The sequence below is a fragment of the Malaclemys terrapin genome, chromosome 2, assembly GCF_027887155.1.
Source record: "Malaclemys terrapin pileata isolate rMalTer1 chromosome 2, rMalTer1.hap1, whole genome shotgun sequence".
NCBI classification, from domain to species: domain Eukaryota; kingdom Metazoa; phylum Chordata; order Testudines; family Emydidae; genus Malaclemys; species Malaclemys terrapin.
This window is the reverse complement of record NC_071506.1, coordinates 244,800,620-244,815,891: the sequence shown is the minus strand read 5'-3', so window position 1 is coordinate 244,815,891 and position 15,272 is coordinate 244,800,620. Positions and strand designations below refer to the sequence as shown.

General features: G+C 41.5%; 1 protein-coding gene across 11 annotated transcripts in view; it reads left to right on the top strand.

Annotated features, from left to right (window-relative positions):
* The window catches only part of ADAM22 (ADAM metallopeptidase domain 22), a 211,548-nt gene extending 196,554 nt beyond the window's left edge, over positions 1 to 14,994 (top strand). For 6 of the 11 annotated variants that reach the window (XM_054020545.1, XM_054020538.1, XM_054020547.1 and 3 more), the window contains 2 exons: positions 5,499 to 5,622; positions 8,160 to 8,880. In XM_054020545.1, the coding sequence (XP_053876520.1) occupies positions 5,499 to 5,622; positions 8,160 to 8,180 (145 nt within the window). In that variant the 3' untranslated portion in view covers positions 8,181 to 8,880. Of the gene's footprint in view, positions 1 to 5,498; positions 5,623 to 8,159; positions 8,881 to 12,520 lie in introns of those variants that run through there. The other 5 variants (XM_054020544.1, XM_054020542.1, XM_054020539.1 and 2 more) reach the window with 1 other exon arrangement.
* The last annotated feature ends 278 nt before the right edge of the window (positions 14,995 to 15,272 follow it).

Genomic DNA, 15,272 nt, shown 5'->3' with positions numbered 1-15,272 from the left:
AGTCTTCTATTCCCCTCTCATATTTTTCTGCTTTTGTTTGCTTGTTCCTGTTCTGCACTTTCTCCTCTGCTTCTCCTCAGCTGGCCACTTAAACCAGCTTTAACTCTGCTTTGCGCCACCAGCTCTAACCTCGAATTTCCAGGTTTTTATCCCATCATTCATTGCCTTTGTGTGTGAGCACATCTCTGACTGGTCATAGTCACACAGGGCCACTGGGCTCATTTTCTCCTTGTTTCATCTGGGACGGTCAGATTGTGCTTTTTTAAAAGACATTTTTTTTTTGTTTCTTTCCTTCCTCCCTTCATGCCTCATTCGCCCCTTTCTCTCAATAGCGCTCTCTCTTCCTTTTTACTTTCAGTTACTTCTTTCTTCTTCATTGCTGTATGCAGTTGTTGGAAAGCACAAGTAAGCTCTATACTGCATACTGAAGGCAGCGAGCAGTTTATAGTCACTCATCTTCTCCAGTAATAAGTTCCCACATCATGGCTCCATGATGGAGAAGGCCCCGATTCTCACTCTGACAAGCTCTACCTGTGGGATTTACAGTTCCTATGGAAGAGAGCTGTTTAATAAAGCCATTGTAATGGTGAGAACCCATTTTCTTAGGTAGGTTGACTCCTTTCCATGCAGAAGATTAGTGGTGAGGGTGAAATCCCGGCCCTGGTTGAAGCCAATGGCAAAACTCCTATTGACTTCAGTAGAGCCAGGATTTCACCTTGAGACTCTGAAGATAAATGTGTTTAATAAGCTTTGTGAATCTAGTGCTCTGGGAACATGTAGGATCATTTAGAAACTTCATGCAATATTTAGAATTTATGTCCCCACACTGGAACATCAGCCTATTCTTGCAGATCCACCCTTAGAACTAAAACTGTCCCCACTTTCAGCTTCTATTCAGCCCTCTTCTTCCTGCACCCCTGAAAAAAAACTTGAGAGGACAAATGGGCCTATTTATGTTTTAAAATATGGCCTAATCTATACTAGAAAAAATATATACTTGTTTAATGCAATCAATCTCGTTAAACTTGTGCAAATCCCTAGTACAGATACTCTTAAACTGATAATTTACTGATTTAAGCTAAACCAGTATAAGCACGGTTTTATTTCAGTTTGATTGCATTAGGAGTGTGTGCCGCTTTAACCAGATGGATTTTTAAATTGATTTAGTGCCGTTTACAAAATGAGGTGATAAACAGCACCATTGAGGAATAAGGGGTACCCAGCATAGTTGTCTTCTCTAATTTTGATAGTAGTTGTGTTTTAGGAGATCATGTGTCATTTAGTTGTGGGCTAAGTGACATTTATTTCACACCATCTCTTTTGACCTCAGCATTGTCTAAATGACTAGTGTTGTGCCAGTATTTTGTTTTGAAACCCAATATGATTACAAAAATCTCATAGTTTCAGCTTCAAACATAGACACACAAATGAGTCATTAACTCTTCCTTCTTGGCCTCAGACCCCAGGATGAAAACTCCCAGAGCCCCTGAGATTCATAGCTTCATTTTGGATTGCTAGTAAAATCTGAGCTCAAACCTTTCTACCATACAATGTGTAAGAATGAATGAGACTTATGAGTCTTGCATTGTATTTCAGGCCTTGCATATGAGTTCAGATGAAAACAAAACTTGATGTGAAAGTTAGCAGATGTGAAACCACGAGAACTGAAACCTCTGGTAAAAGCTCAGTGAAACCCACCTGAACCAAAACTGCAGAGTTTTGCCCAGCGCTAACACTTGCATTACCCGCAAGTATCCCTGTAGCTGGATGCTGACTTTCTTCCATACTGTAAATGAGAAAGTTCTTACATGGCTCTCTCATTTAAAGTGCATATAAATCTGGGATACACAGCACATAAACAATGGCAGGATAGAGCCTTTAGGGTGATATTTTCAAAATGACAGCATTTTACATGTAAAAAAAATCAGTGATTGTGCATCTGACGCCGTACGCAACTGTACTTGCAATATGTTTTCACTCTCTCTACAGGTGGCACATAGTCCAGATCATTAAAAAAAAAATACAGAGTGCCTAAATGAGTAGCAGAAATAAGTGGCCAGGGATTGTGAGGGAAGGGCATGTTTATTTAAGTGTGCAACTGCATTTTCAATGTTGTAGGCCTCCAACTGGGCATCTAAACTTCACAGATGTGGGTGCAGCTGGTGCGCCTCAAAACACTCTAGGTTTGCATGTTGAGGTTGGTATCTGTATCTGTGTGTGTGTGTGCACAGGTGGGCTTTTTGTAGGAGCAACACATTGGCAAACCATTTTGTGGGTGCACCACTTTCACCCCCAGTTTGAAAATGTAGCATTGTGCGTGCATGGAGAACTGATTTATTCAGAAACATTTCCTCTGGAGATTGTTTTCTGTTTTCTGCAAGGCAAAACAAAAAATTTTCTTGGGTAATACGCAGCATCTGATTTTGAAATAATTTTAAAAATTCATTATATGCTGTTTCTACGAAGTTTTTAAGACAAAAAAACCCACTACAGTGACAAATATAGAAAACCAAAAGAAGACGACGCATACACATTGTAAATCTGTGATAGGTGGTTATAAATGAGACCTAACAAAGAGATAATAAAAATGTTGGCGAATCTAGCCCATTACTCCAAATTCTGCTCCTCATTACATCTGTGCAACCCCTATAAGTCCAGTCAGACTGCACCAATGTGCCTGGGAGCAGAATTTGAAACATTGTATCTATTTCTGGTTCCCCCACCCCTCCCAGTAACAAGCACAGGGTCAGATTGGGCCATTTACGCTTTGGCCAATGATGCAGAGCTGTAGTTTCCATCGGGTAAGCTAGGAATCCTCCCCGAGGACCCTGCTGCAGAGAGAGAATGTGCATGCTCCACCATTCCTTGGGCTGCTGCTGCTTGCTTCTGTCTCTATATAACTGTCCACCCCTGCACAGACTGGTGCAGAGCTGGGGAGGACCATAGCCTTGCCTCCTCTCTGTGCTTCCTCTTCTTGGGGTGGCTTGCATCACCAAGAGGAGCAGTAGGCGGGAGCATAGCCTGATCCCGGGATGAGGGAATGTTCTCTTCCCTGATCCCTGTGCACGCGCACACACACAAACACACACACACACATAAAATTTGGCCATGATATTGAGATAAACATCTTATTGTCAGATAGAGACTCCAGAATCCAAAGTGAACACCCTCAGGTCTTATCTCCTGCTACTTCATATTTTGTGTTTTAAAAAATGAAAATGAAGGGTTTTTAACCTTTAGGTCTCATTATCAGTGTAAAAAAGGCTCCTGGTTTTCTTTTTAACTATAGAGCCCATTGTTCCTTTGAATGAAGGAGAAAAATATCATTACAAACCTTTGTCAGTGCAAATGAGATTAGTATTAGTGAGCGGATGGGTCTGAAAAATTGTGAGCCTTTCCCTTGAGTTTTAAAAACAGCCTGATTTTTTGCATTGGCAGTTTGGTGTTCAGTTAGATATGCAATGTTGCACACAAAAATACTTCATTTCATATTTCAGTAGAGGCTTAAAATTGTCATCCTGGAAATATCTGTGTGTGTGCTGTTCTATCTCACCGTGTGCTCAAAAAGCAGTTGCTGAGGACTTACTTTTGAATATCGTATAGAACAGTATAGTTATAATTTTGTTCTTTCATAAACTAGTATGACATATGAGAGATTTAAGCACAGGACTTTAGAAGTACAGTACATGTACACTGATTACATTAATTTCACACCTGTCACAAGCTCCCATGTAATTTCCATTGACACCTTGCTGGTCATAACTATGATCAGCCATTGTTTGTAGGGGAAACAAGAGCGTGCAGTTATAGGCCATCGCAGACACAATCATGACAATGTACTAGACTAAAATTTTTTTTAAAAAACTCTTTATATTTAAATGAGTTGCTATTAAACATAACGGAGAGCAAAGTTTTCATCACTAAGAGCCCTTAGCCTTTTTCTGAGCCTACACTAGTATATAAGGGCCCAACCCTACAAAAACTTACTACTGGGCATTGTATTGACTACAATGAGTAGTCCTGTTTGATTTGAGCTCCTGATGACTGTGATGTTAATGTATCTCACGACTGCAGTCTCTTGCTATGTGCAGGGCCAGCTCCAGGCACCAGCCCACCAAGCTTGTGCTTGGGGCTGCACCTGGAGGGGGGTGGCACGGTGCTCCGGCTCCGGCCGCCGGGGAGAGCGGAGCCCTGGGCAGGCTCGCCGCCCTCCCCACGGCGCTCTGGCCGCCGGGGACAGCGGAGCCCCGGGCGGGCTCGCCGCCCTCCCCCCGGCGCTCTGGCCACCCTCCCCTGCCGCGCTGGGGGGGAGGGGCGGCCGGAGGCTTTTTTGCCTGGGGTGGCAAAAAAGCCAGAGCCGGCCCTGGCTATGTGTGCAGTGGTTGAGAATGTGCATGCACAAACTGAATGGCAACATTTTCCTCAAGCACATCCTAGAATTGGAGCATGTAGGTAAAAGTGCTCAAAAAGTGTGTGAGGGACATGAGGGATAGCCGCTAGTGGCAGCCATATGGAGGCCCCTGGTCAAAGTTTGGCCTTCTGTCTGCAAAATGAAACTAACAAGATAGGGTAATTTAGATTTTCTACTTCCAGTTTGTTTTTTTTCTTCTCTATTATCCACAGATGGAGCCTCATAGGATCCTCTCATTGGATAAAAGTGCAGAATCTCAAAAGGGATGTGTCAGAGATTTTCCCATGTGTAAAATTCCAGTCAATAAAGTCCTGCCACCTTATTGACGTAAAAAGAATGCCTTTCATGTGATACAAACATTGACTTGCTCCTGCTTACTCTGCTCACCTTGTACAGAAATGCTGATTGCGGTAGACTAATCAGTTCATTTTTGTATATTCTCATGAGACTCTTTCTTTGGCTGGAACACTATGCGCTGTTTGACGCTTGCATGTCTAATAATTTGTTGTTAGCACTTTGTATTTGCCTTTGTTTCTTCACAACTAACAGTTTGGCCTCCAAGTGCATGCATTTTATGTAAATTAATATCTTCTCTATAAATAGTAGTTTATCTGCTGTGTTCGCATTTTAGCATTGGAATGTATAAAAGTTATTTAAAAGACCACTAGCTATTGTCATTTATTGACTCACTGGTTGTAATTATACTAGCATTGTTTATATTTAAAGGTCAGTGTCCTTTCTGTGTTTTAGTTCTCTATTTATTCTCTAGGTGACTTGGTTTGTTAACTTTATAATGATAAGATAAAATGCTATGGAATATAGTTTAAGAAACTGTTTATTATGGGAAAGTACACTAATGAAAGATAAGCAGCCATCTTAAGTTTTCCTTCCAGTATGAATGAAAGCTGTAAGCATCGGAATGATTTTTATTTATAATAATTTAATATTTAGAGTACTGATCAATTTTTTTCTAATACTGAGTTTCTAAAGTATGCATTTACATTTTGAATCAAGCTTCCAAGTACTTGCAGTTGAAGTGCCGGTGCCCAAAGACATCACATTTATTTTGTGTGTTTCAACATCTCAGGACTCTGTCTCCTGCAAAGTCTCCATCTTCCTCTACTGGATCTATTGCATCCAGCAGAAAATACCCATACCCGATGCCTCCACTTCCTGATGAGGAGAAGAAAGCTAAAAGACAAAGTGCCAGGGTATGTGTCTCTCCTTCTTTATGTATAGTCCGAGAAAAACTCTTAATTGAGGAAATGTTTTAATGTGGCCCCCTCATGCCTGGACATAGCATTGCAGGGGATTTCCCGCTCGTATTTCCTTAGCCCCACAGTGGCCAGTCCTAGCCAGCATCTTCTCCTGATCCCCTCTGGCCAAATCTCATAATCATTCAGTCCTCTTAAGGGGAGACTAAAGGTCCAACTTAAAGTTCAAATAAGGTCAACCTTTATAGTTCTTCTGCCCTTCTCAGGCTTGGCTGAAACCCTGTGCTTCCTGGCCCCTTCAGAGCTACTCTTCCTTCACCAGGAACACCAGCATTGTGCCTCTGAGGATCTCCCTGCTCCTTGTATCTCAGGACTCCCTCACAGGAGTCTACTCCACTCCCTGTGGGTCTCTTTCTCCTGTTGCAGGCCCTAACTCAAGGCTCTCTCCCACTGGAGCCTACCCTGCTCCTAGTGGTTGATTCAGCCTGACTTCCTCAGGCGCTTCCCAGAGGAGAACTATCCTTGTTTCTCTCTCCAGGCTCTTCCTTCTCCAAATTAAGCACATAAGAACAGCCATACTAGGTCAGACCAATGGTCTGTCTAGTCCAGACTCCTATCTTCTGGCAGTGGTCAATGGCAGATGCTCCAGAGGGAATGCCCAGAACAGGCAATCATCAAGGGATACATCCCCTGTCGTCCACTCCCATTTCCCCCCTCTATTTAAAATTGTGCTCTCCCTGCTTCATCACTACAGCTGGGGTCAGTCTTTCTAATTAAGCCCCATTACACCCAGCTGGGTTCTCTAATTGGCCTTTCTGTTGCCAGCTCCACGGTGAGGGTGAGGGATAGCCGCTAAGTCCTGGCCGAGGCTGAGCCCAGCTTGCCTTAAAGGGCCAGCCAGCCTGCAACATAGTGACTAATTTTGCTGTCAGTCTTTAAAGGGAAAACAGAGACAGATTCCCAGATGCGCCAGAGCAGCAGCCAAGGCACCTGGGGAGCTGTCCGGGCACAAGTGCCAGCCTTCCTCCTCTATAAACTTTGAGACTGCTGGGGGCTGAGCTGGCTTCTAGCACAAGGATTCTTTAACTTGTGCTGGCAGATAATGAATCCTAAATAACTGTTCCTTGCCAGGATTTCTGGAGTGTATTGTCTATTGCCAGAGCTGTCTAAATTACACTGGGATCTGCTCCAACTCCTGCAGCAGCCCAGAATCGGCAGGGCTAAAGCCACCTTCGTGTCCCCCCACCTCCCTGTGTTGCGAGCTCTGTGCTGCAATACTTAGGCCTGGTCTACACTGGAGGGGGGAATCGATCTAAGTTACGCAACTTCAGCTATGTAAATAACATAGCTGAAGTCGACATACTTAGATCTACTTACCGCAATGTCTTCACTGTGGTAGGTCAACTGTTGATGCTCCCCCATCGACCATAGTGCCAACTTTCTCTAGTGTTGGTGGGTGCCTGTGCCCCCCGCCTCTTTCCATGCCCCTGTCCCGACTCCACCCCATCTCCACCCCTGGCCCTGCCCCCATTCCAACCCCATCCCCAAAGTCCTCACCCTAACTCCGCCCCATCCCTGCCCCATTGGATCCCTTCCCCAAATCCCCGCCCCGGTCCCGCCTCTTCCCCCACCATGCCTCGTTCCCCCTCCTCCCCCCTCCCTCCCTGCCCTGCAAATCAGCTGTTTTGCGGCGCAAGCGCTGGAAGGGGGGGGGGGAAGCAGGACGCGGTGGCGCGCTCGCAGAGGAGGTAGAGGCAGAGGCGAGCTAGAGCAGGGGGGTGGGGCGGGGCCAGGGGGAGCTGCCGGTGGGTGCTGAGCACCAATTTTTTACGTGGGTGCTCCAGCCCCGGAGCACCCACGGAGTCGGCGCCTATGCCGTTGACTCCGCCTGCACTTCTCGCTCTGCTGGAGTACCGGAGTCGAGTGGTCAATTTATCACGACTTCACTAGATGTGATAAATCGATCCCCGCTGGATCGATTGCTCCAGAGGTATATGTAGACATGCCCTTAGAGGCACAGCACAGAATCTCACCCGCTGAGTTGTGGTCAAGGAGATCTTGGTCCAGCACAGCACAGGCAGAGGGGCGCAGAGGAAGTTAAGACACACTTATTTTTCCCAATCATGGGGCAGCCTGAGTACCGGTCCAGTCCCCTGGCATAAATTAAAGAAGTTCTGAGCAGGCAAACATAGGGGGAAATTTTGCTTTCTCTCTAAAATTAGTTATGGTAACCGTAATGTTAGTTGTAACAATAGTGGGTAAAAGCATTCTGACACAAGCTTGATAGTTGAAGCTGACATTGTTTCTTCAAACTTTATTCTCCGAGTCCTAGGTTTCTATTATGCAGCTTGCAGTCCTTCTGAAATGTTCCCAATCGTATGATGACATTCTGATATAAACAGATATCCACTAGGGACTAGGATGAGACCTAAACAAAGTAGACTTTCTTCCCCAACAAAACTCTAATATAATTTAGTTAATAACTGTATTATAACTTTGGTAATGTATATGCGTGTTCCTTTTTCCCCCTACAGCTATGGGAGACTTCCATTTAGTTCTACAGTTTACCTGAGTGACATCAGAACTGTTACTTCAAATTTTATAGAAACTCAGCATCACTGAGTCATTGCACATTCATCTGCTCTTCAGACAATTTGAAAGAACAACAGAGATGCCAGTGATCACAGAGAGAACCTGCTCTCATACCCAAGGGGGAAAAAACAACATGTTTTGCTGTTGATTAGAATTCTATTAAATCTGTAAAGAATAACCAAAAATCACAAAAATTAACATGGGATAAATAGATTGAATATGATAAGATTATTCTGCATGATGACCAATATATGTAGAAATACAACTAAAACTCATGTACAAATCCCGAATAAAAGAGGTTTTTCTTTGGTTTATGCAGTCCCAAATAACAACAAAATTGAGTTCAGAATTTTGTATTCTGAAGCACGTGACCAATGTAAACATTATGCTATGTGCATGAACCCTCAGTCCTTTACAAGTAAGGGGAAAACCACGTACTGTAGTAGAAATTAGCATGCAGGAGTAAGAAATGTAGAATTTTGCTACAGGATGTTAAGTTTTGAGAGGCATAAACTTCAAACAAACAAGAACTATATCTTTTTTACCTTTCGTGTTTATAATCTCCATATATAAATTGTATATATGTAAACATTTTAAAATGTGAAAACAGCTGTAACACACATGTATTTTGCCAAATGCCTAAAGAAACAATCATGACTAACATCATCACACTTCAAGTGTTCTGAATATTATGAGCAGACAGCTTTGGAAATACAACAGTTCTAGTGCTGTAAATGTGTTTCTCAGCAAACTGGTGTTTGACCAAAATCTCCACAATCTGGGAATATATTTGTTCTAATCACCAGAAAAATCAAAGTTCAATGATGCTTTGGCTTAAATCACCACCCAAGGAACCAGCAAAAATAAGTTGTCTGATAGTGGTGATGTGTATTTGTCTCTTCTCTCACGCTGGGTAAATCAGGAGCAACTCCACTGAAATCAGAGCTGGAGTCTTTAACTAATAGTGAACATACATTTACTGTAAAAAAATTCAGACTAACACGGCTACCCCTCTGATACTTGATACATTTACTGGAAATTGACGAATAATTTAAGGTCATGAGTTAAGGGGGTGGAAGTGGGGTCTCAGTGGCAGATTTGGGGTGTGTGTGTGTGTGTGTGTGTGTGTGTGTGTGTGTGTGTGTGTGTGTAAAGCATTTCAGACCCAATGCTGGAGCAACCTGGAGGAGTATACAGGTTATGATGGGCATGATGCTATCATAGTGCTACACAAAAACTGAAAGCTGGGCAATTGGCCGATCTCCCCTCCCCGCCTTTTTTTACTGCTATTACTTGTACCATGTATTAGCATACTGAGGGTCCGTCCACTCTGCTGCTGGGAGTAAGTCTCGCAGCGCAGGTAGACAGACTCACACTAGCAAGGCTTGAACTAGTGTCCTAAAAATAGTTATGTGGACTTTGCCGCTCCGGCGGAGACTCAGGCTACCCATTTGAGCTGAAGCCTAGAGGTTGGATGGTCTTGAGCTTGGTTGGCTCCGGAGTCTTTGCCAGAGCCACAGTGTCCACACAGCTATTTTTAGAGTGCTAACTTGAGCCCCAGTCTGTCTATCCTGGCTGGGCAGCTCACTGCCACCTGCAGTGTAGACACACCCCAAGTGCAGCAGCAGAGGTTTCCTTTGCAGGTAGCAAGGGCCTTGAGCTGAATACAAGTGGATCCAGACCAATGAAATTGAGGATGCAAAAACAAACTTGTTACAAAGGAGACGTGGCAAGATGGCATTAACCTGACTGCTGGTCAACTGTATGCTGTGTGCTAAAGAATGTAGAGTAGATATAGTTACAACACCTGAAGGATTCAAAAGGATGCTGTAAAATCCCTGGGCATTTTCAATTGTAAATGTTCTTTAAATAATAAAAATGGCAATTATAAATCAGTTAAAACACCTCTCCTGTCAGAACCTCTCCAGAAGTGACAAACATCCAACCTCTGGTAATTCCATTGCAGAACAAAAGATCTCTTCTAATAAGAAATATTAGAATACATGGCCCACAGTAATATAATCAATTAGTTGCTGACAGGAACATAATGTGTGCTTCTGAATCTTCTACCTCTTTCACGTAATTCCTTTAGTAAGTGAACCTGCCACTTACAGCCTTTTAGTGTAACAGAGTTAAGTTTATCAAATTTCTCTCTGATTAAAGCAAGTCAAATTTAGAGGAGTCCGGTGACACCTTAAAGACTAACAGATTTATTTGGGCATAAGCTTTCCTGGGTAAAAAACCCACGAAAAAACCACTTGAAGTGTGTTTTTTAACCAGGAAAGCTTATGCCCAAATAAAACTGTTAGTCTTTAAGGTGCCACCGGACTCCTCACTGTTTTTGTGGATACAGACTAACATGGCTACCCCTCTGATACTTAGTCAAATTTAGGTTAGTTTTAAATTAAGACATTTTTTAAAGATGTCAGCAACTGTTAAGTATGTAAGAGTTTAGAAGTATTATATTTTATTTATAAGACAGTGTGTAGGTTTACATCTACACAACACTGGCCTACCAGAGGAACTTATCCTCTTCATGGTAAGAGATTTTGGTAAGCGTTGTGAATTATGACAAATATGAATGAGAACAGAGAGCGTGGGTACATTTGAAAAGCATTGGCATCTACAATGGCTTTGGGCAAAGATTTTGCACTTTAATGCAGATTATAGATTTGTCGGTACAGAAGTATGTAATTGATTAGTTTTGGAACTGACCTGAAGAAGTGCTCTCTGTAGCTCAAAAGCTTGTCTCTCTCACCAACAGAAGTTAGTCTAGTAAAAGATATTACCGCACCCACCTTGTCTCTCTAATTTTGCAAAGGTTTAGTTTGAACATAGGCCAAAGACAACAGGACAGAGAACTGTTAACAATGTACATCTTATGGAAGAAGGGTCTTATCCATAGCCCACTGAAGTCAGTGGGAGTCCTGTTGCCGTCAAGGGGGTTTGAATCAGGCCCTTAAATTTCTCCCAAATAAGGAAATTCTTATGTAAAAATGTCCAACTCATTGTTCCACCACAAGGAAGATAACTTCTCCACGCATTAATTTTTTGACCCTAGTAACTGAAATGTTTATCATGTGCCTTTTCTGATATTTAGTTTGAATACAAACTAGTGTGTAATTTTGAATAATCTTGTTTATATTTTTCTATATATTCATTCATTCCTCCCTTTCCTTTTCCCATTAAGACACAGCAAGATTTGGCGGCCGAAACTGAATGTAACATAGTGGCAGATTATAGAACATTCATAGTATCTTGTTTTGAAAATGAATAGGTCTCCTAACTGTATTATCTATGTTGTATTCTGTACTTGTGGCCTTTTTCTCTTTCTGGTGTCACTCATTCGTAGGATTTGATAATACCGCGATTTGTGTGTAGGGTAATTTAATGGACATGATTGACATATGCAGTGATTGGTAATCTAGATGTAAGCACTAAATTTAAATTAAATAAATATTGGCTTTCTCTTTGGTATTCTAGAGAGTGAAAACACCTGGCACTTAATGTAAATTTCACCTTTTTTCCAAATGCATTCTGGAGGAAAATGCTGCACTAAGTTAGTGACCTGAACAGTGAATTAAGTAATTGCACAAAAACTGGAACTTGTAGGATGTATGAACCTCAAAAGCCAATGAAGACTGACCAGGTTAAACCCAGAACAGTTGTTTGGTTTTTATATTACATAATTTGCCACTAGTTTAGTTTAATGCCTCTGAAAGGAGCTAGCTGGATAACCCTGGAGATTGCAGACCTCTCTAATCATGTAAGTTGCAGCACAGACAGTGGTGCCATAGGCTGTCAGGCAAAACTTCACCTTGCTCAAGCTGGAGCAACTACAGAGTAGAGAAGATACACAGTTGTCATGGCCCATTCAGTTAATTGGCTTGTTTGCTGAGTCTTCCAATATGGGTGTCAATTAGTGCCAGCTGTGATGCATATACCTGCTGATTAAGAGTGCTGAGAGGTCAGTAAGGCTCAGCTCCTCAAAGGGATTTAGGCTCCTAACTTCCATTGAAATCAAAGGAAGTTAGGTGCCTAAATACCTTGAGGGATCTGAGCCTAAGTTATTTCAAACATACCACAAATAGGTGTCTGATAATAAGGATTTTTGGTTACTAGTAAAGTGAGCTATATTTAAAAGCAATGATCTCGGTTTCATACTGTGGGCTAAGAATGTTGTGTATTTAAAATAAGATTAATATGACCAAAATGTTGAGGATTGAAAAGCAGGTACTGCATTCAAATAGTAACTTTGCACAATGATTTTGCTCTTTTGTGTATTAAATTCTTCATGCCACAGCTCTTAGAACTGAAGCTCACCTGCTGATGCTGGATTTGCTGAGAATGAAGCGATCAGCAAGGAGGTAACATCATAAGGAATCCATGCTACCGTTTCTGATGAACAAATTCATACAAAGTAGCAGAAACGTCTGATTGCTAATTTGCACATAAATGTATTATATGCAAACAAATAAGCACATCTAGTTAAAAAAGATTCAATTCTTTAACTATACAGTGTGTCTGTGTATAAATCTGTTGTGAATTTAACCTTAAGTCTTATGAGATTTTTCTGGACATATTTCTTTAAGTACAGATACGTCTAAATGACTAACAGTTTTCTCCTTGGTGTCTGAGACTTTGAACCTGCTAAGCTGATGTACATAGGCCCCATGTATACAATACAATTTACTGTCTTGGTTAGTCATAAAATAATGGGCCTTTAGAGCATGGCTACAATTAAAAAAAGAAAGAACTTTGACAACAGATATCAAGCCTTTTCCTTCCCCTCCTATCTCCACTGGTGTTAAATTAACTCATCTGAGCCTATCTACACCAGTGCAACAACCGTTTTCAACATCAGAGCCAGAAATAGCCACATTTGCTGGTGTAAGACCTTATACACTACAATTTCTAACCAAATATGTAACCAGTTTGTTGCTTGGTTGGCTGAGTGTAGTGGACAGACATTCCTGCATCTAAATTGTAAAAACTGCAGGACATTTTAACCAACACCTCCTTACAGGTTTGGCTCCTCCAGCCGTGTGTGCCATAGGACATCCTAGAGTGCATTGTCTCACGTGCTGCTGATGCCCCACTGTGTGCGTAGCTTCCATGCATTATCCCCTCTATTGGGCAATATGGGATTGCTGGCCAGACTCATGTGTGGCTGCTAGTGTCAGCCTGTGTGGATAGCACATAACTTTTAAACAGTATTTCTTGGCTCAGGGGATAGAGTCTGAGCCTCCAGAACAGTTTTCAACAACTATTTGGGAAAAGTCCACAACTGTATTGCTTAAACCAGATAACAGGAACAAGTGCTGGAAACCATGTCAGGATATAGTAATGCTGTACTGTGTTGGGGTTTTAAAGGCCTGTCTTACACTGGGCAAACGTTATACCTGGTTTTAAAACCAATTCAGCTAAGCCAGTCTGGCTTCTTTAGCCCCCTGAAACCAGGTCTAAATCACAGCTTCCATCAGTTTTAAAGTCACTTTAGCTGAACCAGCTTTAAACCAGTCAGAAAATGTTTGCAGTATAGACAGACCTGAATTGCCACAGGATTCAGAGAGAAATGAGGATTAGGGGAAATACAAAGAACTAGACAATTAAAAAGCACTCTATGGGGAGGGAGGGCTGAGTGATTCAGGAGTCAGAGTGGGGTATCAATTCAGTTGGTAACATTTTTCATGCTGGTTTTAATTACAGGAGTTCAAAACCAATACACCACTTTATTTCTGTTTCTCTGCATTATTATGACTTAAAAATGTTTTCTTTTTAAAAACTTACACAAGGCCTTAAGACCTTATGTATTCAAGCTTTAGCATGCCGAGTATTTTTTTTACAAGCAGGTTAGAAACTCCTGTAAATTTGCCCGACTGACCTTCAAGTATAGCGGTGCTAACAGATAAACATACGATACTGTAAGGCTGTAATACAGTAAGTGCTAATATATCATATTGTAATAGTAGAAGGATTCCTGCTCACTGCCTTTGCATTTTATGATAGGGAATAATCAAGTGTAGGTTCAGACTATGAGTATATGACCTGTTTATTTTCTTATGGGTAAAAAATATTTCAGTACTTAGTGTTTTATACAGAATATTGTACTTTTCGTTTTTATTACGATCATTGCATAGATGCAAAATGTTATTTTTCCAAAATAGCAAATTATGCACTGTATAATCTGCAGGAGAAAATACTATTTACACTATGACCACTTTCAGAAAAACTTTTGGCATTGTACATAGTAGTTGAGTCTGCCAGCTTTGTTTTGTGTTAGTATTTTTATCATGTGTTGCTATAAAAAAGATCTATTAATTTCTGAAGCTATCCACTGCAAGTAAAACATTCATAGTGGACAAGTACTTGGTTTCATTACTGGGGACTGGCTAAAGTTGACAAACAATCATTTTGCAAATCATTGTCTTTGCTACCCGAAACCCTCCTAATTCTTACACTACATTACAGAAACATCAGGTTTTGACAAACACCAACAAGAAATGCTGCACATTCTATCATTGCAGCTTTGAGTGTGATATTTTTGACAAACATTATAGGCATTGGGCCATTCAAGTGAGTGAAACTGGCTTTCCTATAGCTAAACAAAATGTGGCTTTTATAAAATAATCTCATTGTAATTTGGGGTTCTAAATTCTTGCACAGTTTTATTAACATCGTAATAACCACTTCTATGAGAGTATTTAATACAAATGCCTGTGGTTTTCAATGTTACTGACATATTGTAACATCAGTAAAGTGACTTTCAATGAATAAGGCTGTGGTGTGTGTGCATTTTTTAAAATTTGTATATAGATACCTTTTATTAAAAGGCTTCTTAAAAAAAAGAACACTCAACATTCAGCAGAGTACACAGTTTACCGTAGAGGACTCCAAATACTTTTAAACAACACTATAGTTGAAGCTTGGTAAATAGCAGGGCAAGCCTCTCACCCAGTGACCTCCGAGTATGCCCCAGTTGTGTGCAGGAGGAACTATTTGAAGAAATAAGAGCCTGGTTTTAGTTTCTCTTCCCTCGGGCTGTCTGCATAAGC